General features: G+C 46.6%; 1 protein-coding gene across 3 annotated transcripts; it reads left to right on the plus strand.

Moving 5' to 3' along the window:
* Positions 1-6,118: 6,118 nt before the first annotated feature.
* Positions 6,119-21,414, plus strand: YDJC (YdjC chitooligosaccharide deacetylase homolog). Of its 3 annotated transcripts, none has more exons than XM_084491610.1 (6): positions 6,119-6,276; positions 6,638-6,810; positions 15,950-16,109; positions 16,665-16,764; positions 17,545-17,722; positions 19,868-21,414. In XM_084491610.1, exons 2-6 carry the CDS (start codon positions 6,653-6,655, stop codon positions 20,196-20,198), a joined length of 927 nt encoding a protein of 308 aa, XP_084347736.1. In that variant the 5' UTR covers positions 6,119-6,276; positions 6,638-6,652; the 3' UTR covers positions 20,199-21,414. The 3 variants fall into 3 exon arrangements, with proteins under 3 accessions (XP_084347736.1, XP_084347737.1, XP_084347735.1); XM_084491611.1 differs by lacking the exon at positions 6,119-6,276 and adding an exon at positions 6,418-6,508; XM_084491609.1 differs by lacking the exon at positions 6,119-6,276 and having other exon boundaries at positions 6,547-6,810.
* The last annotated feature ends 3,063 nt before the right edge of the window (positions 21,415-24,477 follow it).

Genomic DNA, 24,477 nt, shown 5'->3' on the forward strand with positions numbered 1-24,477 from the left:
TCCCCCCTCCGCCGCCGCCTCGGCCAATCGCCTCCCGACAGCTCCGCGGCCGCCCAATCGCCGCCCGCCCTCCGCTCGGCTTCGCTCTCTCATTGGGCAGCGCCGCGGCGATCTCAAAGCCCGGGGACCCCCGGCACGGGGAGCTGATTGGGCCGACGGGGAGAGGCGGCCAATCAGAGCGAGCGGCGTGGCACCTCCCAGGGGAGGACGCGAAGGAGGACTGCGGCGCCGCGGGCGGGCGGGCGCGGGGGTTCCCTGGCTGCTGGGCAGCGCTGACGGGAGCGGGCGGGGCGGGCGCTGGGTGGCGGCCCCGAGGCCTCAGCGCCTCAGCCCGGGAAAAACGAAGCCGGGTCTGGTCAGCGCCGGGCGGTACGCGCTGCCCGAGGAGCTAATGGAGACACTTAGCGTGTGGTGATTTCCTAGGGTTGCACCTGCCGCGGCTGTGTCTCTGAAAGACTTACACAGGTTGTCAGGAGCTGTCCTGTACAAAAGGGTCACCACTCAGGTTAACACACGACCCTCACTGGTTTGGAGGCTGCAGGTTGGCAAAGGGCACGCAGCCCGTTAGTTTTGCCTCAGAAATCGCTCGTTGGGTTGCCCCGTGTATCGCATCACGGGCGGCCTGGTGTCAGCCTCAGGTAACACTCCCAAGAGTACAACAAATTTATACTTTATCAGGATTTTTATCTTAACAGCATGGAAACACTTAGGCAGGCACCTGCCTTGGGACTTCACTCTTTGTAACAACTGGATTCTGTGTGAGAACAGCACAGAACTGCAACACTGCACCATTACAGGATGGTTTAGAAAGTGCACACGTCCCTGGCTAGGGGAAACATCATGCGATGCGCAGCTGACTCCTTATCACCTACACCGATCTGTGAGGCTTTTTCCTACCCATGTGATGCCGCCCCCTTGAATGGTTAGTCTTCATGCTGGCTCTGGCCTGGTTTTTGTATCTGTATCTCTGAAGAATCTCTGACTTAAATGTCAGGCCTGCATTAAACAAATGTGGCTCCTGAACCTAGTCACACAGGCGTACATGTGCACACGCATACACACAGGCCCAGTGTGTTTTTCTGAGGACTAAAAGTTCGTGGCCCCAGAAATGTTTTTATTTGCTCACAGAAACAAACACAAACCCCACAGATTCGATAGTCAAACGCCGTATTTCTTTGTCATCCTAAGAAACCTTGTTCCTAAAACTAAGACAAGAGCTCACATTTGCTGCCCTTGTTATAAACAGGGCAAAACCAGATGTCTGTAGTTGCCATTTTAGCCGTGGAAAATCAATAATATGGGGCTTTAGCTGGCACCTGTCTATCTTTCTGGGAGGTCACTCAGTCTCTGTGCATTTAGTGCCATTTACATGGTGCTCCCTACAATGCTTTTCAGTTGTACTTTAGAAACATAATTGGGTTAGAACGGTTGCCAACAAAGAACCCCATCAATGCCAAACACCCATGGCAATTAACAGCCACCTCACTGTGACAAAGCCCACTATTGTTTCTAGCAGGCTGCTGCAAGCTGCAGGTAATTTTTTTGTTGAAATTAAGCGATGGTGCAGGTTGGTAATGGAAACGACAGCTATTTATTTATTTATTTTAATAGGAATCTCATCATGACTCTTTTTTAATGCACACAAAATAGTTGAACAACACTGTAAAAGGGGAGAATGCAGTATGTAACAAGGATGCCTTCTGCCTTCAGTCACTTAACCCTGCAGTCATTTTTCACATTTGGTTCTCAAGGACTGAATGCACCTACTATCCCCACTCAGGTGTGCTTCAAAGTGTGACCTGCCCCTCCCTGATAGGCAAGTTTTAGTGGATTTGGCAGGGCCAAACGCTTTCAGTGCACATGAACAGGAGACCTGAGGCACATGAAAACTGGCAAACTCAGAGAAGCACGTTACAGAAAAGGACATTCCTTCTTTTTACATTGACCTCTGTTAAACATGCTTTTGGTTTCTATTTATTTTGCATGACAAAAGCAGTGACCGACAACTAAGGTAGCATAGCAGGCATCTCCTGAGCTTGATCTACAACTGAAAAAGCGCTGGTGTATCTTTGGATAGAGACAGCCCCCAATTTATGAAGAACCTTGCAATAATATTGCCTGGATTCTCTTCCACAGACTGTCACTAATCTAAGACAAAATATATAGGGCACAGTTCTGACCTTCTTAAGACCTTATGCAAAAATAAATGTGTGAGCTTTTCCATCGACTTTTCTCTGCATCTAGTCCTTTCACTGATGTCAGTAAGGACATATTGTACTGAATTCAGGGAGTAACACTGGGGAATTAGGCCTGTAAACATTCTGTGGTTCTTTCTGTCTCCTTTCACCCCATGCTGATGAACTGACAATTATAACCTTACTTCAGATCTAGTATTTATATCCATTGGCATGCCTTACAACAGAGTTCTTCTAACTGTGACCTCTAAGCATGACCTAAATAGTAAGAAGTAGTAATAACAACAAAATGCTGTCACCCAGGGAGAAACCAAAATGGCAAAAAAAAAAAAAAAAAAAAAATATGGCTTGCAAAAAATTTACATAATTACAGTTTATCATTTAGCCCATACTGTTTAAAGGATTAGAAACCCAAAATCAGATATCCAGAATTTTGCATCAGAAGATAAAAGTAGAATATAAGAATAAACAGAATGGAGGAGTAAGCAAAATAAGTAAGCAGAAGATATTTGGCAAAATATACAGATATTTAAAGTGAAGCATTTTTCATCTGGGGGAGTTTTTTGACTGCCATCTTCTGCTTCTAGACTGTGAAGAATTGAGGACTTCCTTAAAAGTTCTGCAGAGTCCTGGCAATCTGTGTGTGGTAACAGTCAGCATCTTTCATCTACTCTTCAGAACAATGCTTGTGCTTCAAGAAGATGGGATTTCTCCTCATAACTCCAAGGGAATTATTTTATGTGCCCATTCAATCAGCTGAGATTTTCCAGGATGCTTTCAGTGATGCTGAGAGATGACAACGCTTGCTCTAAGTGATCTGACGGATTCAATTCCATGTGTAGTAATGTTACTGAGAAGCAGGAATGAATGGGCTGACTTTACATTATCTCAAACTCAGTCAGAAATCACAGATGCTGTAGCTTAGGTCACACTCAAATATTAATTTCTACCCCACATTGGACACGCTGAAGGAAAATCAGCAGCAGAGAGAAAATAACCCTCTGAAATAAATGGGAAGTGTCTCCCTACACCTCAACATGGTACCAAATGAGTACCAAAAACCTCCTGTCTGGGTCACAGAGGATTTGAGATTGGCACTTGAGCAGTACCCGATAATTTAATGCAAATGTAAAGTTAATAATAAGGTCGTGGGTCAAACCTTGCCTTTCACTTTGTGCCCCCACGCTAACACTGTGCACGTTGAGGCACTGACTGAAGTTTGTATGTCTGTAAATTCAGAGGATTTCAGAAGGGAAGGTGACCGATACGCCACGTGTTATAGTGTAGGGAGATCTCTGAGCTCGTAGCAGACGTACCCTAGAACTTGGGGATTTCGCCCCTTTTGATGCGAGAACCCCCAGGGCTTTTCCCAGCGGAGGGGTGGCTGCGCACTGCTCCTCCCACTGGTTGGGGGGGGGTTGGCAGAGCACGAACTGGAGCAGAAGCGACCCTGCTTGGTCCTGCAGCAAGCCGAGGCCGAGGCCGAGGTCGAGGCCGAGCCCTCAGCGCCCTCAGCCCCCTCAGCAGCCGCTCCTCGCCCCGCCGTGCCCGCTCCCCCCCACAGCCCCGGCCCCTGGCCACAAAATGGCGCCCACGTGCCCGGGCCGCGTCTCCTCGCTGCCGGACCGGGTCACTACGCAAGCGCAGCGGCCGCCCCGCCGCGGAGCACGCCGGGAGTTGTAGTGCGGGATGGCACCACAGTGAGGCGGGAGGGGCCTCCCAGCAGCGGGGCTGGCGGCGGGGCGCGGCCCCCAGGGCGCAGAGATGTCCTCAAGGAGCGGGGAGAGGTGCTTTGCTGTCTCACCCAGCGCTGTGAATTCTATGAAGCCTGACCTGGAGTCCAGCTCTCCTCAGCACAATGTCCCTTTGCTCCTGGTCAGGTGTACTCAGCACAGATACTGCGAGTTACAGCTAATGAACACACGGCCCTACAAACACTCCTGTGTGCCCCATACCTCAGCCTTTCTGAGAGCCCACACCACCTCTTTCCCCTTCTGCATCTTTTTTTCCTCTGAAAACAGATCTCCTTAGAGGGATGAAAGGGCTTTAATTTAAAAATTAATACACTGAGTTACAAGATTTTGTAAATATTCAAGACGGGGGAAGAGAAAAAAAAAGTTAACATTCTTTCATTTAAAGAGTGGATTTTACATCATCTCATTCAAACACCTTGTCTTTTACAATTCATACTTTCAACAAAATTTCATGCTCAAGGAAAAGACAAATGAAGTCCTACTGTGCTACCATTGTAATCCCAAATGAACTAACTCACTGCAGCTGAGGGAACAAGAAAAGCAGCATACATTTTCTATGTCAACAACCAGTTTATTGGAAGCATTTGCTTTTAGGAAATGCTTTTGTGAAATACAGGAAACCTCTAAATCTGCTACTGAATAACTGGAAGTTCAGGAAAGAAATGCAAGCTGAAAACCAGTGAAGCCTCGTAACTTGAGGATGGAGAAAGTTCTTGCTGGCTTCTGTGACTAGGACAAGGTTGGTTGGGCTATGTTTTTTTTTTTTTTTTTTTTTTTTTTTTTTTTTTTTTTCAGAAAGCTGGAAGATGCAGCTTGTGCTTTGTATGTGCCCTGGCTCATGCAGTTCATCCAGAAATGCTGGCCAATATTCTCTTTTGTGACCTTAATGAAGAGGAAAGAGTAGCCAGATAAAACCTGCCTTGCCTTTCAGCTCTAGGTTGATTTTGTAAGCGGCTTTCCTCCAGACTACACAGAGGGTGGGATGCAAAGGCTATTTTGGCAGCCTGCAAGGGTGTGCAGGCTGCAGAGGAATCATGGTTCTGGGGTCTCAGGGAGATGTGGCACTGTGGCAAAATTTGCTTGCTGTGTTTGCTTCCAGTCACAGGAAGGAGAGCTAGATAAACAGGAATAAAATCAAAAAATAAAAGCCTCCAGGAATTGCATGCAATATTTAAGAAGGATGTTACTGTTAATAGCATTAAACACACACTAAGATTAAGAAGGCTGAGAAGCCAAGCTTTGTCTAAGATTCTTATGTAGCACCTCTCACCTGTGCAGAGGCAAGCAGCACTGTCGGTACTAGAAAGAGGCAAACCAAAACCCAAGTGGTTTGCATTGGCAAAGGCAGGATGTACTTGTTTTTCATTCATGACATTACTTCAGAGCCATGCTGACTTAATCTGTTATAGTAATAGCCTTCATCGGTAGATGAAGCCTTGAGGGAATGTGAGGTTCACGTCCCAGAAGAGGAAGCAAGCAGCGGTTGCACAAATATCCGCTCTGAAATGCCAAGGGCACTGGAAACCCTTTCAGAGCATCAAAAACTTGTCTGTAACAGAAACATACAATGTGAAATCATGGAAATACTCACAGGTATAGCCAGAACAGAGATTTAACAACTTCTCTAATGCATTTTAGCATGTTTCTGTTTGGTTTGGTTTTAATTTAATTCTGTGTAATTTTTTGATGAGAAAAAAGAGCCACTAAGGGGGCAGAAGGCTGTCTCCACCTGTGCCAGCAGGAGTGGCCAGGTACCTGGGGCTAACATTACAGCCCGAGAAGGGATGCGCTCTGCTTTGGTGGCACTTCAAGTTCTCCTTCCCCAGGCAAACCCGCAGGCTGGCATCTCCCCCACCCAATTCCTGAGGCGCTCAGCGCTTTCACTTCCACCCCGGCAGCCCGAGACCAACACCCGGGTACCCCGGGGGCTGTGAGGGAACCCCTGGCTCAGGCCTCCCGCAGCCCCAGGCCTCGTTTTCCTCTCAGGAGCCTGAGGCAGCGCGGCCGGGTCCCCTCACACGGGGCAGGGCCGGGCCGGGCCGGGCAGCCTCGCCTCACCTCAGCGGGGCCGGGGGAGGCCGCGCTGCAGCCCGCGGCCGCCAGGGGCCGCCGGTGTGGCGGTGCTGCCGGCCGAGGGGGGGCCCGGCGGTAGCGGCCGGCTCCCCGCGGGGGCTGCCCGGCGGTGCCGGGGCTGTGAGGGGATGCGCGGCGGGGCGGCGCGGCCCGAGCTCCGCCGCCGGAGCCAGCGGCCCCCCGGGACGGCAGCGGAGGCGAGCGGGACCCGCACCTGGTGGCGGCCCCGGGCTCGGCAGCGGGCAGGAGGGGAGGTGAGCGGCGCCCCGCAGCGCCGGGGGGGCGGCCGGGACCCGCGGACCCCGGGAAGGGCCCGAGCTCGGGGGCCGCGCCTCGCCTCTTGCCCCCCGGGCACCGGCGAGGCGGCGCCCCGGGAGCTTTGCCCTCGGGCCCTGCAGGCCGGGAGGGAAGGGAATTTGCCCCCTGGGGCGTTCGGGCGGCCAGGTAGGGAGCGAGCACGGCCCGAGCACGCAGCTGCCGGCGGAGGTGAGGCAGGAGGGGTTGGCCACGAGCTGAGTCACGACGGGGCTGCCCCCGCCGAGCAGCGCCTGCTCCTGCTCGCCCCCGAGCTGCCGGCCGTGCTGATTGTGCCTCCTTTCCTTTTTTTTTCGCCAGGGATGACCTCTAAGGATGGTTCAGGTGAAGCTCATAGTCACGGGAGATGACTTCGGCTATTGTCCTCGGAGAAACCAAGGCATTGTGGACTGTTTCCTGGCTGGAGCGGTGTCTAACGTGTCCCTGCTCGTCAACGGAAGTGCTGCAGCAGATGCAGCCAAGCTGGCAAGGAGGTAAGCTGCTTTCTTTAGCTCCTTTGTGGACAGCCTCCTCAGGCTACCCGAGGGAAGCCGAGCCTGTGAACTGTAGTATAGTGTAGCCCTAGTATAAACACTGTATCATAACCTGGATTGGTATAAGAAAAATGGATTATAGGCATCTTAACTAACTCCTCATATCAAAAACACCAACCTACAAGTCATACCCAAAGTGGCTTTTCCTCTGGTGTTAGCTCCTACACCACTCATTTTGTTATGGTGATAGAAGGCCAGTTACACAATTTGACTGGTACGGTTTGGGTTGGTGGATTTTCTTTCCCCACACTTCTGAAAGATGTGCCATCAGAATGAAAGTCCACACTATCCTGCCAGACTAAACTGCCACCCCTAAAACTATTGAGGCATAAAAGCACTAATTTTTAAACCTAATCTGATTAATTTCAGCCAGACTGAACATGGAATTAACCAGATTGTTTTTGGAATCTGGAAGCAGGATTGTTCTGCAAAGGCTCACCTATAAAGCTGGGCAGTGGAAAACTCAACTTTTTCAACAACAAAAAAAAATTTAAAAACACATCAGTATTTCTATTTATTCTAGACTTGATAAATCCATTCATAAAACAAACAAACAAAAAACCTTCAAGCATAACAAGAGATGATACCTTATACCTGTCTTGTACCTATCACTTTTGCTCCTTCATGAACCTTTCAGAGGTTTCTGGCACGGTTTGCTCTGTAGCAAATCAAATGGCATGCATCGTTCTGTTGGACTAGCCCAGCAAATCCTTTAACAGGAAGCATTACTTCAATTTAGAAGGTAGAACCCAGCTAATACTATAGTTCCGGAGGGGAGGCACTTTGGAGCTGGAGCACATCCTGAAAAGAAGAAGAGCAGGGCTGAAAAAAGGGAGGAAACAAACTGTAATGGGACTAGATAAACGGAGACCTTATGCCTTACGTATATGGCTCCTGCAAGGGACAGTTTGATGGGAGTCATGCTGTCCTTGTTCTCCCAGAACACTTCTCCCTGATTTAATTGTACTTTTGGAGGTACTTAGAAATTGCCTGCAGCTTCCCTGGTGAAAATGAGTATTGTGTAGTGCAGGAAAGTCAGGGTGCGGTGTTAGTGGCAAACTGGTCTTCTGTTAAAAGGGCTAGAAATGACACAAACACTGGGAGGGAACCACCTCTGGGCTGATAAGGGGAAAGGCAGCAGGGTAGGCACAACACTGCTGAGGTGTCTAAAAGCCTGTTAGTAAAACAAATGAAATGTAAAATGAGGAGGTAGAGGCAGCACTTCTCTCAGACATGCAGGCACCATGAAACCCTTTAAGCCCAAAAGCTGCGGTAATATTGTCTGCTATTTCAGCTGTGGTCTTTAGTAGGCTTTTAAATATAGAATCCACCTGGCCTCATTTCCCTAGCCAGAAAGTAGGCTGTGCAGTCAGAGGTTTAAAAAGCATCTTTGAATCCAGGTCATGACACTTGTGCTGACAGCTGATAAGGGTATGAAAAGCCAGGTTGGAGGGCTGGTGACAGCAGAAGCTGCTCAACCTGCTGCTGCAATTTTCCTTTTTTAGGGGCGGTTTTGAATTGTATGTGTGAACAAAATGGATTAAAAATCTATTTCTGAGAATATAATCTGGGTGACTTCAGGAACATCTGTTAGCATCAGCAACCCACATTCTACAATTCCTCATTCCTGAGTAACTCACTGCAGCTGTATTCAGGCCTACCCCTGCACTGGAGAAATATTTGCAGGTGTAGGACACAGGATTTGTCTAATGCAAAACCTCAATTCACGTGCTGAATATACATGTACTAAATTGGCATCTGAACATGTAAACAAACTTGTGTCATCCCTCATGTTCCCATCATGCAGAGATTTGCACAAAGTTTTGTGGACGCAGATGTCTAATAGGTTGGACTTACTAAAAACATAATTGAATCCTCATCTTGTGGTGCCATGATGAAAGGCAAACGGGAGTGGGAAAGTATCACTGTTGCTTTGCTGCCTTGCCACTGTATTGCCACTTCCCCCTGCTTGATGTTGTCTCCTATCCCACTGTGAATGATGATACCTTGCAGCATTTTATGTTTTAGGGGATGAAAATCTGCCCTGTTTTCCTATCCCATGTTTGTCTTCCCCTACAGCCACCCTGCTAAGCAAGTACCAAGCACACACACACACACACACACACACACATATATACACACATGCTCAACTCCCCAGGAGTGCTTTCAGCCTGCCACTACACAGAGGTGTAAGCCGAGAGGCTGGATCTGTCACCAGTTGAAAAAAGGCTTGAAGCAAGCAGCTTCTGCTTTCCTGGGGTGCATCCCAGTGCTGTGGGATTTGAACTTCTGCACTCAGTGCCAGGATTGTCAGACTGCTGGCGTTTGTGACTTGTGGAAATCATCTGTGTGCTTCTTGGTTAACTATGTCCTGGCTGCTTGTCACTGAAGGTCTTGAGCTCTCCTCACCTGGTCTGCAGTTAATTGCATGCATGCAAAGCTAATTAGTAACAAAAAGGCTTTTCTTGCAGGATAGTCTTTTGTAAGCACCTTATGCTGTCCTGCAATGTTAGGACTCACCATCCTTCAAAAACACAGTTCTGGAATTTCATTCTTCCCTTCATTTTCACAATAACTCTGTAGGCTTCTGGGTATGCCATCTGTTGTCCTGTGCTTTCATTAGAAGAGCTGGCAGAAATGTAACTGTAGTCAGCAGCTGTTTGTACCAGCTCTAACACAAACTAATTGCAAAGCAGCAGAACCAAGCAGTAAATAATATACCTTCCATCACATTCAGGCTCTGGATTTGGGGTTTTTCACACTCACTTTCACAACTGGGCTAAAAGAAAGGGCCCACTCACTTCAGGCAAGAGAGTAGTTTCAGCAGAGGTCTGATTCATCCTCAGATGACAAAACTATTGACAGCAATTGCTAGAGCAGTGTGTAACCAGAGCAGCAGAAGGGAGAACAGATTTCTATTGTTTTTTTTTCCAGTAACTCAAAAGTTTTCTCTTTATGAGGCATAAGGCAACGTGATATCCTGGTTATCCAAAAAGGTAATCTTAATTGTGTATTTTATCAAGCCCCACCTTGAATTCTGGCAGTCATCTTGGTGCTTCTAGAGCCTTTCCCAGAGATGAGAAGAATTGTTTTGTTAACTGAACAGGTCTCTTCATTTTTCCTTAGAAACAAATATGGAGATAGCAGAAATACAGAGACCTGTGAGTGTTTGCTGCCTTACTTCCCCCACTGTTTATCACTCAGCTCAGTTGTGACTTTTAGGCCCATTTTCTAGATGATTATATCCAAACACTTGATAAAGAGTGGCATATTTTAGAACACAACCTCAGTCATCTTCTTTTTCCTTTCTGTTAAATGCTGAACATCAACTACACAAAAGCTGAAGCCCCCACATCTGGGTACATTTAACAGAAGAATCTAACAAAACCACATTTAATTGCTGTCTATGTTTTCACTTCCTTTCCCATCAACACTAATTGCAAAATGTGTGTGTAAATTGTGACTTAATTCTGACCCTCCCAGTTGACATCTGACTAATCTAGAAGTCTCTCATGCTTTCTCATCATCCTTTTATCTGACTGTTAATCACACGGCAGACAGCCCAACTGTGTTTGGATTAGGGTTAGCATGCTGAGATGTTAAACTAGAGACCTAGATCAAATTAACTCCACTGGAAACAGCACTTTTTGCTGATGTAAGGTTATGGATGTTAAACCTAAAGCCAATAAAGATGTAACTGAAAAGAAAGTCAGTTCTAAGCACTGTTATAGTACTGGTTCTTAATACAACAGAGGCTTTGGAGTGCTCCTCCCACCAAGAATAAATCCTTAGCAGTAATGGAGCAAGACAAGATACAGTTTTTTGCGATAGAGTGAAAGTGGGGGAAAAAGCGTGCAAATGTCCACCTGAAGAAACTGAGATGTGCCCTTCTTTGTGCGGAGCACAGCCTTGCTTTGCTTGGATTCAGACACTTGGACATTTACTGAAGCAGGATGTCTGCATAAAGATATTTACATGGGGCTCTTAATTGCATCACATGGGCTGAAACCCGATGAGCCAGTAACTTCCCAGATAAGGATACAACCAGGATGTTGAAGGTGGGATCTATTTACCCAGCAAGGAAACGAGTAAGTGCCACGCTTATCCCAGAGTATGCAGCCTTGAGTGAAACAATTGGCAAGGTCTGGGCCTGGGGAAATCACACAATTTCCACAGCTATTGCAGCTGCTCGCAGGGACTGCACAGAGTCCTCTCTGTGGCCAGGCAGGGCACTGTAGTCATCCACTGAGCTCAGAAACGTGCAGCAATGCTGGCAGCATCATAAGGAGTGCCTCAGTACAGTGACACGGTCCCTGGGGACCCTTTACTGCTAAGGACATGAATGAGCAGGGATTGCAACTGCACAAAAGCCCATTGCCTCAGCTGGGCCATTTGTTCAGAGCACTCGTGTGGCAAAACAAGCAACTACTTGAAAAGGAAGCAGTTTAGCCGATTGTATTTCCTCTATTTGATAGCTGGGCTGGGCGTGTTGACTGAGAAAGCTTTCCAGACTTAATTCCTTGTTGCCTCTTGGAGCATTTGTTGCAAGGGTATCTCCTTTCTTCCCCCCCTCTACAGGGGATGCAGAGCAGTGAGCTGCAGAGCTGGGCTCCCTTCAACAGCCAAATTGCTCTCAGTGGAAGCAGCTCGCCTTAGTGGCTGCAGAAGCTGCTGGCTTAAACTCCTCTCAGCAAGATCACAGACCCCAGCCCAACACTCCTGATGTAGAAGCAGGAACATGCATTTGTAGGCATTGTCCTTTGGGTTCATCAGGATGGAATTAAACCCTTGTGCTAAATTCACTTCACATCCGTGCATTCTCCAGGGCAGTGGGAGTGCAAACACCTAGACATGCACCCCTCCGAAGAGGGGGGTGGAAGGGTCATTGCTGCCTTAAAGAGCCACCAACAGGAGTTAAAAGAGACCAAGCCTCAGCATCATGTTTTGGCAGTAGTAGCTGTTAACTGCAGCTCTTTTATTGCAGAGACTGGTGCTCAAACCTTGGTGCCAATTGTTTTGGATCAGACCTTGAGTCGAGCAGTTAGATTTGGCTGGTAAGGACCAGCAGGGCTCATCCTGTCCCATCTATGGGGGAAGCCTGAGGGCAAACCCACAACAGCTGAGCTCTGGTCCCAGTATGGCATCACCTGCCGAGCAGCTTGGGCTCTTGGTATCTGCTCCAATATTCTGTCAGCTTCAATATCTCAGTTACTGCCTTTGGAAAGATCTCGGCAACTATCAAGCACGTTGGTGTAGAGGAAGCAGTTACCTGCCCGCTGCTGAAAAAGGGCCCTTCCAGGGCGTTCCTCTAACTTCACTTTGCACCATGGCTTTCTTCCAGTGCCACGTGCCTTGGCATTGCCCTTTGGTTGCAGCAGCTACATTTCACTGGTGAGAGGCAGTTGAGAGAGTTAGTCCAGTGCTCACAGGAGCAGAGGAAAGCCTGTGGAATCAGTCTTAAAGGCCAAGCCTCCAGTCAGGACAGAGCATTACTGGAGCCCAGTTTCCTGGGGCACAGCCCAGCAGTTACCATAATGCTTGAAGTTTTGCTCATGTTTTCATCCTTTCACTTCGGGCTTCAGATACTTGTGCAGTGTCAGACTGTTAGGGACACTCAGCTGCAGGGCGTTTGGTGCTGATTAGGAGCATTTGGCTCATTTCTTGTAGAGGACATGCACTGGCCTGGGTACAGGAAAATGCTAGCTAGCAGCAGAATGCTGCTGAGCCCACTGCGGTGTCCACCTTCACACGTCCTTAGAGCTCCTGGCATGCTTGCTTCTATGCATCTCCCACAGACAGATACTCCCAAAGAAGTTTCTTGTGTGCTGTGTTTCGAGTTCTGGTTTCAGTGCCTTTATCCCAGAGCTATTAAATGCTAACAGTTCCTCTTCAGATGCCTCAGTGTGGACAGTCTGTCAGACCAGACCAGCCAGGACTAACTCCAGGAGAAAACTATTAAGATACTCAGCTGGTGTTAGCCCAAGCTCTGAAACACGCTCTAAAGTTACGGAGAGAGGCTCTCCTTACAGCAAGAACAAGGCCAGCTCTCTGCACTTCCACATTCTGCGCATTCCCCAGCTCCGGGGCTGGCTTCAGCTCAGGCAGAGGAGCGGCTCCAGTGTTCTGCAGTGCAGTGCTTGGCTCCTCGGTGTCCCACACCTGTCAGAGGGGCTTGCCTTTTCCTGGGGATCGCTTCACTCACAGCATTTGAGGCATCGCACAATTGGAGGCAGTTCATTTGATGCCCCTGGGAAGCCCAGCTGTTCATTTCTGGCCCTCCTGCAACACATGAGAAGGCAAGTGCTCCACAAGAGAAGTCATCCATCTGCTGATTCATGGTAGCACATGAATCCTTTTCTTGTTGACAGCAGTGGCTGTGATGCAAGTAGTGCTGTCAGCTGACGTAGTCAGAGCTTCCCAGAGACACGGTAACCAATCTGCAGTGGGTTTCCAGAAGAACAAGCTCCCCCTCTGCCTTTGGGCTCATGCAAGGTATGCATCAGGTGACAGGAGGGAAGGGATGCCCTCTGCCACAGCTCCTCTTCTGCACCGTAGCTGCCTCCTGCCCTGCCACCAGCTGCCTGTGAGCTCAGCAGAATGCCTCAGGGTCCCCGCTCCCAGTGGCAGCATCTTCCAGCGATAACTTGGACACGACCACGCTAACTCCTTCCATGTGCTCAGGCCCCTGGTGTGAAAACCAGATGGTCAATTATACAACCAGGTCCTGCTGCAAAATCACCAGATCAGAGGAGTCTGAGGACCTTTTCCTCCCTCCACAAGCTGTTTTGCTCCATGAAGCAGACATTCAAACTGCAGAGACATGGACTCGTTTTGTTTCACAGAGCTGTCCATACAGCTTAACACTTCTGTCTGCCAGGAGGAGGAGTACCTAGCAACAGACTACACCATCCACCTGGAGCACAAGACATGGAGGAGCCAGGAAGAAAATTTCAGTCCTTCAAGGACTAAAACCTTAAAACCTGGAGGAGCTAAATGGTTCTGATCCAGTCTAATCCATCCACAGTCCCTCTGCCCCCTGTAACTTGGTACTTCACTAACCAGCCTCAGGGCAGCAGACAGAAGGGGAGATCTGGTTTTCCACCAGCCCTTTGCTTGTCTTGGACAAAGTTCATGGCAGTCCATCTATCCCGGGGCACCTCTGTAGGTTTTCACATTCTCTTTTTGCAACCAGAACACCATGGAGTGTTTCAATGAAATCACTCCAAAATTTAGCACCCTTCAGCCATCCTGTTTCCATTCCAGAGAAATCTGTTCCAAAAACAGGACTGGAAGCAACCACTGCCACCAGAGATCTGTCCTCCCATAGGCATTTGGAATTATTGCAGAGCTCCTCAGAGGACCCTGAGAACATGTCTGAACAGGAACCAATTTATGATAACAGAACGTGGAGCTAGAGCTGGACAGGACAGTTTTCTGATCCCATAAAACTTTAACAGGCATTTCCACATAGAGATGAAAGAGATATCTGACTTGGAATAGCTCTGGGGGAAGGTCAGTTATTTGTAAGCTGGGCGTTAACTCTCCTGCCTTGCTTGTCATTTGTGTCTTGGGAAGGAGTTTGTGATGATCCACATCTCCTGTTGGAACTGTTCTGTTTTGCAGATATCCTTTGAGCCACGGGCTTGATGCAGTCTGCTACAGTCTGATGAGTCTTAAAACCCTGAACCAGAAAGGTCCCTCTTCCATGAATGCCTCTTTGTGTGTGGAAAAACTTAAATCAGCACTTACATCAACACAAGGGAAAATTAGCTCCTAGGCTGGATAAGAAATTTTCTCATTAAAACTTCTTGTCCAAACACGAGCATTCTCTGAAATGCATCTGTTTCAGCTTCATCTGGAACCACCCTCTCTCTCAAGACAGCAGGGATAGAAGGGAAGTTGGTTGGCCAGAGAACTTGAGTTTTCCTAAATGGATGTTGCTTTTGGTCTCCTCCTTGTAGTACAAGCATTGCAACGGGCGCAGACCAGGCCCTGTTTTAGCAGCTCTGTGCAGAAGTTCCAGGAAAGATTTAAACCATAGACTTGTTGCCTTGAAGTTCACTTGGCACCGTGACTCAGGCTGGACAGCACAGAAGGGGCACTGCACTCCAGCTAGAGGGTGTCTTGGGAGAAGTCTCAAGGCATCATTTTGGTCACCCTGAGAGGATTTTGGGAGCAGCAGTGAGACTCGCACAAGGCTGAGCGCTCCCAGGTCCTGTTCTCATTTTAGGGGAAGCCACAGCACACAGAAGGAAGCACCAGCACTGTGCAAAGCCTGGTGGCTGACAGGAGCTCTGCAGATACACTGGTAGTTTTTGTTTTAATTTGTGGAGTGCAACTTTCTAACAACTTGGACCCTTTCATCTCCTTAGCAAGGCCCTACACTTACACCACTAACCTCCTGTGTAACTCTTCCTCTGTGCTGGAGATGCCACTTGGTACAACCCAGCTCTGTCATCTGCACAGGTAGACAGAAACCTAGCCACTGCAAGCAATTTCAGCTGCTGCCTCTCGGACCAGGTTACCCCTAAACTCTGGCAGTATCTACACTTGCAGCCTGTGCTGTTGCCATAACTGCTGTCTTTGGCACTGCTGATACATAGCTGGGTTCTGCTTAAAGGCAGCTTTAGAGGTTGTCAGATAAAACTCTGATGTCTCAGAAACGCAGCATCTTCAGTAGTGTGAACTCAAGGGAGTACCTGGGCTAATGAAGTGCTTTAGAACGGAGTTGCAAGGTCCAGATTTCTGTCAGTCACCAATGAGTTCAGCACCATGCAGTTAGAGCTTTTAGTGCAGTTACAAAATTTAGCCTGAAGTGCCTTGTGGCTGCTCTCCACTCGAACTAGGATGAGAACAGAATTGTGGGTGTCTCAGAACTGGACAGGATTGTTATCTGGTGATATCCTGCTCTGGTCTAGTGTTCTGCTTTCTTTTCTAGAAGAGCAGAGGTCCAAAGATGTACTCGTGTAAGCACAACACTGTTTAGATCAGAGTAGCTCTTTGTCTGAAATCTCATCCTTTGGACCCAGTAAGGAAGGTAGAGGTGCAAAGCTTAACAGATATTTCAATCCTGTTACAGATACAACATCCCAATAGGACTGCATGCCAACCTCTCCGAGGGCTCCCCTGTATGTGAGGTGCTCAAGACAAACTCTTCTCTGCTCAATGAAGATGGATTTTTCCACGGGAAGATGGGATTCAGAACAGTCCTATCAAAAGGTCTCCTGAACATGTCAGAGGTAGGAGAAAGCCACATACAAGCATGCAACTGATAAAACTTAGCCTGCACTTATCCCAGGATGTAACAGTTGAAGGTCGTTGCCAGGTCCCAGCTGGGAGTACACCTACAGACAAATCTAGGTTGTGTTTTGGCATCTGGAACTGCCTGTGTCCTACACCTAATTTCACCACAGCCTCTGCAGCCTCTGAGAACCCATTCCTCCCTGCTTCAGTGACACACATGCTAATGTGCTGTTAGCTGCTTATCTGATAGGGCAGAAGAGACATTGGAACAGAAACTTACTAAGAACCTAGAAATCAATAAAAGGAAAATGTCAGAGAAGTGCTAAGTAGGCTTTGCATCACCTTGTCAGAGCCTTTTGTTCTCTAGGGAAGTGGCTGGTTTTGCCCCATGAACAAAGATAAATGTGTTCAGGTGATCAAAACTGCCTACAGGATTAAAGCTGCCTTTCATTTTAAAGGGAAAGGGACAGCAAAATCTCCAGGAGGCACTATGTGCTCTTCTGACCTCAGCCTACTGACAGGTCTTTCTTTAACCCCTTTCTACTGTACAGGTGAAGCAGGAGCTAAAGGCCCAGGTGGAGCTGTTCCATGAGCTGACAGGCCACCTACCTCCTCACATGGATGGGCACCAGCACGTTCACGTCCTCCCAGGTAAGAGGGCACTCCTCTTCTTCCCAGCACCAAGCAGGTGAGAGACAGTCAGCTGAGAGATGACTCCACTTGCCATGGCTCCCTAGGCAATAAGCCTTCTAAGACCTTAAAGAGGCTCTACAATTGCAGTTTGAGCATTCTCACCTGGGTCAAGTTAGTCACTGAGACTGAAGCTGGTAGCTCTTTGAAGTGCTTCAAGATCTCTATCCTGTCAGTTGCATTTCCACACCAATCGTTGCAGGTCTCAGCATGCTTTCCATCGGTGGGCAATGCACGGGATGGCCATCCACCAGCTAGCAGCAAGTACCTGTATCCCTGCTTTTCAACTAAGGTCATTGTGGTAGAGATAGAAAACAGCAAAAATCAGTATTTCCCCATGTCAACACAGCTGTCTCTGGATGACACTGCTCTTAGTAATTTACTCTTTCAACAAATACATCTGTGCAGAGGCTTGGTGAAGAACTTCTTCCCAGCTGTGCAGATGCCTCAGTTGCACTCTACTACTAGGCTAATTTAGGAGAAGTTGGGGGACTAAATGCTTAGAGCTGAGGGGAAGATGAGGCACTTGTAGCAGGTGTTGAGGGAGTAATGTTCCCAGATATTCCCAGTTTAGAAGGGGACTCCCATCAAGATGAACAAAACCATTTCAGCAGAAGAGAAGCCAAATGAGTTTTTTTTTTTTTTTTTTTAAATGCAGAGAGGAAAAGATGTCTCTCTGCTAACAGGTTGCAGGGGACGTGTTTTGATTCCTGACTAAAGTAACTCTGTTTTTACTTACAGAGGTCAGGAATGTATTTGCAGAGGTGTTAGAAGAATATGGGATCAAATACACACGTGTCCCAATAGAGCCAGGCCTTCATAAGTGTGACTGGATCACACCATCCCTGATGGACTTCTATCTGGGAGTAGAAGAAGATTCTATTAACACAGTGGATGTGTTTACAAGTCATGGAATAAGGTAAGACAGGCTTTACTCATCCTTTTTGTGGTAAAGCTTTAAGATCTTGTCAGTTCCTGATAGGATCTTTTCAGGGATGGAACAAGACCTTGCTCTCTTCAATTTGGAGTTTCCAAGGGGATTCAGCAGCAGTACTAAAGCAGTGGAGACACTAAGGGTAGCATGCAGTTTTGTTTGAACAGGGATAACTCACTTCTCACCTGAAAGGGATTGTTCTTTTCAGGGTTTGCTTCTCAGCCTTTCCAATCAAGTAGATTAGTCTGGCCTCTGGGACAGTAGGAGACTGAAGTGCTACTTTAAGACCGAAACTTTGTAAGTAAGATCACGGGGAAGGTTTCAAAAGATAACTTCTCATCTCCTTGGAATAGTGGAGAAAGGGTTTTAAGTAGCAGGAAAGAGACTAATTAAAAACAAGTATCTGCAGTTATGGGGAGACAAGGTCAGAGAGCTTGCAGTGCCACAGCAAGCGATCACTGCTTTAAGCAGTCTTTTCAGTGTCCTGCATCTCAAAACGCAGCACCTGCACCTCAGTCCCGCACCTCAAAAGCTCAGCCCTTCCACCAGTAACATACTTCTTTTACAAGCTTAAACTAGCTTTTACAGGTGAAAAGTTCTTTAGCTGAGATCCTTGCAGTCACCTGTCCTTTGTGGCACATTTCATTACTTTCTCAGTCTGCTGAGGAAGTTGTTTTCTTGGCTTTTACACAATTTATTTAGGGTATCAGTTATTCTCAACACCAACAGAGCACCAGCATTTCACTGTGCTTTTCCCAGGCAGAGCACACAGACTCTCCTAAAACAGCCAATTTCTGAGGAGAAGGGCATGGTAACTCAGAGTGGGAAATCAGGAGAGATTAACCTACCTTTTAGGGCAGCTTCGCACCAGGAATAATGGAGGGGAGCTTAGCAGAAATCCTGCATGCTCCAGGGCTCTCTGTGCTATATCACAGGACCTCCAAGAAGCCCCTGTTGCAGCACCCACCCTGCTGGTCCTCAGAGAAAGGGCTGCTATGGGAGCTGCATCTTTATACCCGCTGTGGCACTGCCCCAATAAGTGGGCATCTGCAGCTGCCTCCTGCCCAGAAACACTGCAGTGGGCCAGGCTCCTCCTCTTTCTCCAGGTGCCAGGGAGAGTGAGGAGGAATGGACTGCTACCAAAGAAACAAGTAATGTGAAAAAACGCAGGAAAATGTGGGGAAGGTGGTCAGCTGAAGTCACAAGAGAACAAGCTGCAATTCAATTTCTGCATCTGTGCAAGGAGATACCACACCGAGCCCTCTGAGTACACTTAATGACACTGTAGAGGGCAAGACTGTGCTTACTGCGTAACAAGGCTGTCCTTTGAGCAAGTTTGATCAGTTTACAGTTAAAAAAAAATGTTAACTTTTTTCTTTCCCCAAGTGCTGCAAACTCAGATCTGATGAGGGCATTCAGCTGGGCTCATCCTTGAGCACATGGGTAGAGCATCTAGCTTCTTCCAAAAGCCTGCTCATTCTGCCCTCAGATACACTTGTACATCCTTCCTGGGCTTTTATGCACCAAGCTAGAACTGCAGTTTGCAGCCAGACATGAACAAAGAATTGTGCTGAAGCTACATAAGAAGCAGCCTTCAGCTGGTGTCCTCTTAGCTGTGTATGGTCTTTAGTAGTAACAACATTTTGCCCGGTGCTTCATCTTGTCCTTTGAGTTCTTGTGGCTCTTTGACATATACTAGGAGAATGATTTGTTAACCAAGGTTGTTTCCATTTTATTTCAGTCACTTCTTTTCCCTACATAGCTGAAGGTTATTATCTGGAGGTGGTTATTATACAGGTTTTAATTGGCCTATAAATAGTTATTTTAATCGAGTGGCATTTCTCAGTTTAGCTTCATTCTTCCCTTCTGTGCCAATGACGTGCACCTGTAAGCTCTCAGATGCCACACAAGGCCAGTGCTGCGATGCAGTGTGCGTTACCAGAGTAATAACAGAACCGCTGGTGTCGGGGCTCTGCTGTGCCTTTCTGCCAGACTGCAGAACTGCTGCGCTAAATAGTGGCTTGATTTTGATCAGGAAAGAAACTGTGATTCCTAAGCCACTGGACGTGACACACTCCTGTCTAACTGCCTTGTTAGCATTAATATCTGTGTTCCCACCTCTGGCTGCAGGTGGCCAGACATTTACATAGGTTTGAGTACCATGGGCAAGAACATGTCCGTGAGCACCATCTGCAGTGCCATCGACGCTGCCGTTGTGGAGTTCACATCCAAGGCGCCGTCGCCCACACACCCGATGCCACGGAGCAGGACCGTAACGATTGAACTGATGGTGCATCCAGGGTACCCGAGCATCCCGCCCATCGGTGGCTGTGGGGAAGGACCAGACGATTTCTCACAGTCCTGGGAGCGCCTGCACGAACTCCAGACATTAATTAAGCCAGAGCTGCAGAGCCATTACAAAAGCAGGAACATCCAGCTCTGTTCATTCAAAGATCTCTAAGGAAGCAAACATACACACACACACCTACGTTTGTATTTTGGGGGTGTGCAGAAGCCAGCCCGCTGCTGTGTTCGTGCTACCTCCCTGACAGGAGCCGGGGATGGCCTGGGAATGGCGTTAGGCCTTTCATGGAGGGTGCAACACCCTGTGAGCAGTGACAGTACCCCAAAGCCCAGTTTTTAGGTCACAGCAGCTGCTTTGAATGTTGCAGCTCTTTGCAGTGTAGCCCACTCGCACACCATTCCGTGGCACCAGCGTGGCAGCAAAGGTCAGCTCACACTACCAGAGGTCAGTTCTGGCTGATGTGATGGTAAACAGCACGAAGACATTTGCTGGGAGACCAAGGAGCCTGCTAGCACCCTGACAGGCACGATCGTTTCTGTTTCAGCAACATTTTTCATTTCTGGACTTATTGCCAAAACAAAAATCAAACCCACACGCTGGGTAGCAAATGCTTTGGAACAACCCATTGTTGCAGGCTGGCTACAGGGGAACTAGAAACCTGCAACATTTCATTTTTTTAACGCATGGTCTTGCTGCATGGACCCTCACCTGCTGCTCGTGCCTGCCCACGGTGCCAAGGGCTCGCTGCTTCGGAGCATTTCCCCGGTCAGAGCAGTCGGAGCGTGGTTTTAGCCTGACGGTGAGCGCAGCTATGCTCCATGGATGTCCCCGGCCAGCACCACTTAAAGCTCTTTCTATTTTTGTTGCCTCAGCGTTGAGCCATCACAGGAGAGTAACCATCAGTGACAGCCCTTTCATACTTTTTTTTTTTTGGGGGGGGGATGACTTTACAGGAACAGCAACTGTTGACCCAGCTGCTGTTTCAGTAGCTGCTGCATGTAAGAGCTCACCAGCACCCGTTACTGCGCTGCCCGCTGCCTGCCATGAAAAATGCACGGGATGGCCATCCACCAGCTAGCAGCAAGTTTTCAAGGGGACAAAGTTCTTGTACCTTTGTTCATTTTTATTCCAATCATGAAAGCATTTGAACTCCAACAAGCCCTAGTTAATCCCATGTTTAACTGCATTTTTAACTGTGGCCCTGTCACTTGCTCGTAACTTTCATGTGGGGAAAAAATATTGTTTACACTAATTTTCTGCACAAAAGCACTCTACTTAGCATTACTTTTAACTGTTTTTAAAATATTAAAAATTTCAATATGACCATCATTCTTTTAAATGAAGAATAAACTCAGGCCTTTTTCTATTGTAATGCTTCAAGAGACTTTCATTTTTATTTTTAGCTAAAAAACGCTCAAGTATCCACTCTAACTGTGATCACCTGCAGAATGCCAAAAGAACATCCTTTTGTACCATTAATGGGAACCAGTTCACCTTTCCTTCCTTTTGGACATCTGAGGGAGTTTTTGTTCTGTACAAATACAAAAAAGAAAAACATCACCAGGGACATTTTATGAATATTTTTTCAGGCTATTTCCTAGATTACTATCACAGAGTTAATTTTACTTTTTTTTTTTTTTTTTTTAAACAAAAATCTGCCACACCGTGCAAGTGCTATACAAAGCAGTTTCAGGTTACAGTAGTAGCTAGCATGTGGAATGACAACTTCTGAAGCTTGTCGCATTGGTGTTTGATGGTAAAGTTTTTGTTTCTGTTGTCAATACAACATATAAAAAAAAAAGATGGTAAACCTGTGGAAGGTGACTGAAGATCCTGAGCGCAGTTAGACGTGTGAGTGCCATCTAGTGACTGATGGTATCTTACGTACAGGAATATGCCCAACACCCATGCAGCTTAGCTAATAATAGTTCTCTGCTTTTAATGTAATGGGACCATATTTTGACATGTAATTTTTAACCTTATTTTTAACTTTTAAATTGCACCATATCCTGATTGATCAATTTGCTCTGATCACAATCAATGGGTTACAACACGTTGACTTGTGTGCATTTTCTGCTAGCTCAACACAGAAATTAACGTGATGACAGCAATCTTAACCTGAGTTGGCTCTGTATCGTTAAGAAAAACATACTATAAATACCGTATTTAAGTGAACAGCATCAAAACACAAATTTTTCTTTTAAATTCAAATGAGTTTTAAATTGAAAAATGAATAAAGAACTACTAAAGGACTTCTAAATAAGAAACCTTTCAAATACATAAAATGCACAGGGTGAAGTTTTCTCAGCAATTCTATGAAAGCTTTAAAAAACAACACTGAGTTCAAATTAAAAATGCATTCAGACCACTACGTATGAATGACGCTGGATCAAGATACTTAAAAAGAAGTCTGAAAACAAAACCATGCCACACCACCTTTGAGAGCAATTTTTATTAGGGTAGCAGTATGGAATTGCAGAAAGCCTATACCAGTGCTCCTGGGTGTAGTTTCACCAGTACGTTGTTTTTATTTTGGATTTTAAACTGCATGTTTAGAATTCAGCATGGCTTAGGGAACCAAAGAGCACAAGAGCTTGATTTCCTGAGTTAACAAAGGATTTGACTTCTCCCCTGCCCCCCCCACTTCAACCATACAGTACAGTATTTGATGTCTCATCTTTCTTTCCGAGGGCCACCTACAGACAAAAGCCATTAAGTATGTTACACACCTCATAGTTTAGAAATTGAGCTATGAAGAACACACAACGAGAACTGATAGCAACACCTGTCTTCTACATGATCTTTACAGATGAATTCGAGTAGCCGGTGTATAGCACTGCTAGAGGCCTGTATGAATCAGCTGCAGCTCCTTGAATTACACAGCCCTTCCAGTTCCCTTTCAATGGCATCCACGTCACACTGATTCAAAGAAATGCAGTCTTTAACCTGAGAGGCTTACAACCAGAAAGTATATTGTTTAGTAGTAACAATGGCAGCAAACTAGTGCCAGAATTGTTTTAAATAATGATGATAAAAAAGCAAATTTAAAGAATGGAAAGTTTCTATGCCAGCAGACATGATCGAAAGGTACAGTGACTCATCTGATGCAGAAGTTACACACACTTCAGTTTGACAGATAATTTGGCATTATTTTATTATGAATCCGAGTGAGCATGAATGAAACAAAATCAGTACCAACTTTCTGCAAATGAAGACACAAAGATGTGAAAATTTGGTAATAGACAGTGCTCTCACAAGCCTGAAAACACTTAGGAAATGCAAGTTTCCGTAAATAAGGTGAATGTGGTTTAACTTTATTTACCTGCCAAAGAATCTGTCTAAGAACACTTAAACATAAAATTTCTTAGCTCCCTAACTTATAAAAAAATTTACTTTCAACAGAGGTGAGGTACTGGGCTGTCATTGTTTACACTAAGTCTGAAATAAAAGCTGGCTGGATGAGAAGAGTGAATGAAGAAATAGCAAATATACAATACATTAAAAACCAAAAAAAGAGACCTACCGCTTGACACACTAGTTCTGAAAGGTTGCAGAGGCTGTATTAAAACTGAATTTAGGAGTAAAAACAACCATCTGGGTGTGAGGGATTTTCTAGTTCAACTTCCTGCACATCAGCGTGATATGTACTCCCAGATACCTATGGATTTCTGGAAACATGTTTGCTCATTAACATACCCCAATTCCACAGGTGGGGAAGAGAAGGCAGTTTGATTGTATGGCAGTTTGACTGTGGAGCTATGATCACACTTCAGATTTAGGACAGGCAGGCAGAAGAAAAGCAATACATGGAGTAGAGGGTGCTCAGTTTTGAGCAGAAAGGGCGGCCTTCAGCATGGGCGTGCCCTGGAGCAAAGGGAAAAGAGCTCTGCCTGATTAAGTTAGGGTGATAGAACAATACTTGAAGTAGTCATTAAACCATCTAATGTGTATTTCTAAAACATAGGAACAGCAGTAGTGAAGTGTACTCTATTACAGTTTATTGCTTAATCCTATTCTCATACTATTTTAAGTAAGAACTGTACAGCAACTGGGCAGGGAAGCAGCATGAGTGCCACCCCTAAAGCACAGATGTTCCATATGCATTCTGATGAGAAAACACACTCAGATAACTAGCAGTGCTGACAGATTTAGTATTTGAATTCAAAATAATTTCTAAAATCAAAATTATTTCTAAAATACTGACTTTTGACTCAAGAACAGTTTATTACTTTGGTACCTCTTGGTCCTCAGTTTCTGGAACTGGTAGCAATGTTCTGTGCATGTTTTCCTAGCTACTCTGCATAGGCATAAAGAATAGAAGTGAAAGGAGTTTGTAATCACATTCCACTACTTGTTTGCTACAGATTAGTTTTTTCCATAGTTTTCCAAAAGCAGGACATAAGCCATATTTTAATTCAATCACGCACACAGAAAC

The sequence above is a fragment of the Aythya ferina genome (assembly GCF_964211825.1).
Source record: "Aythya ferina genome assembly, chromosome: 17".
Classification (NCBI taxonomy): Eukaryota; Metazoa; Chordata; class Aves; order Anseriformes; family Anatidae; genus Aythya; species Aythya ferina.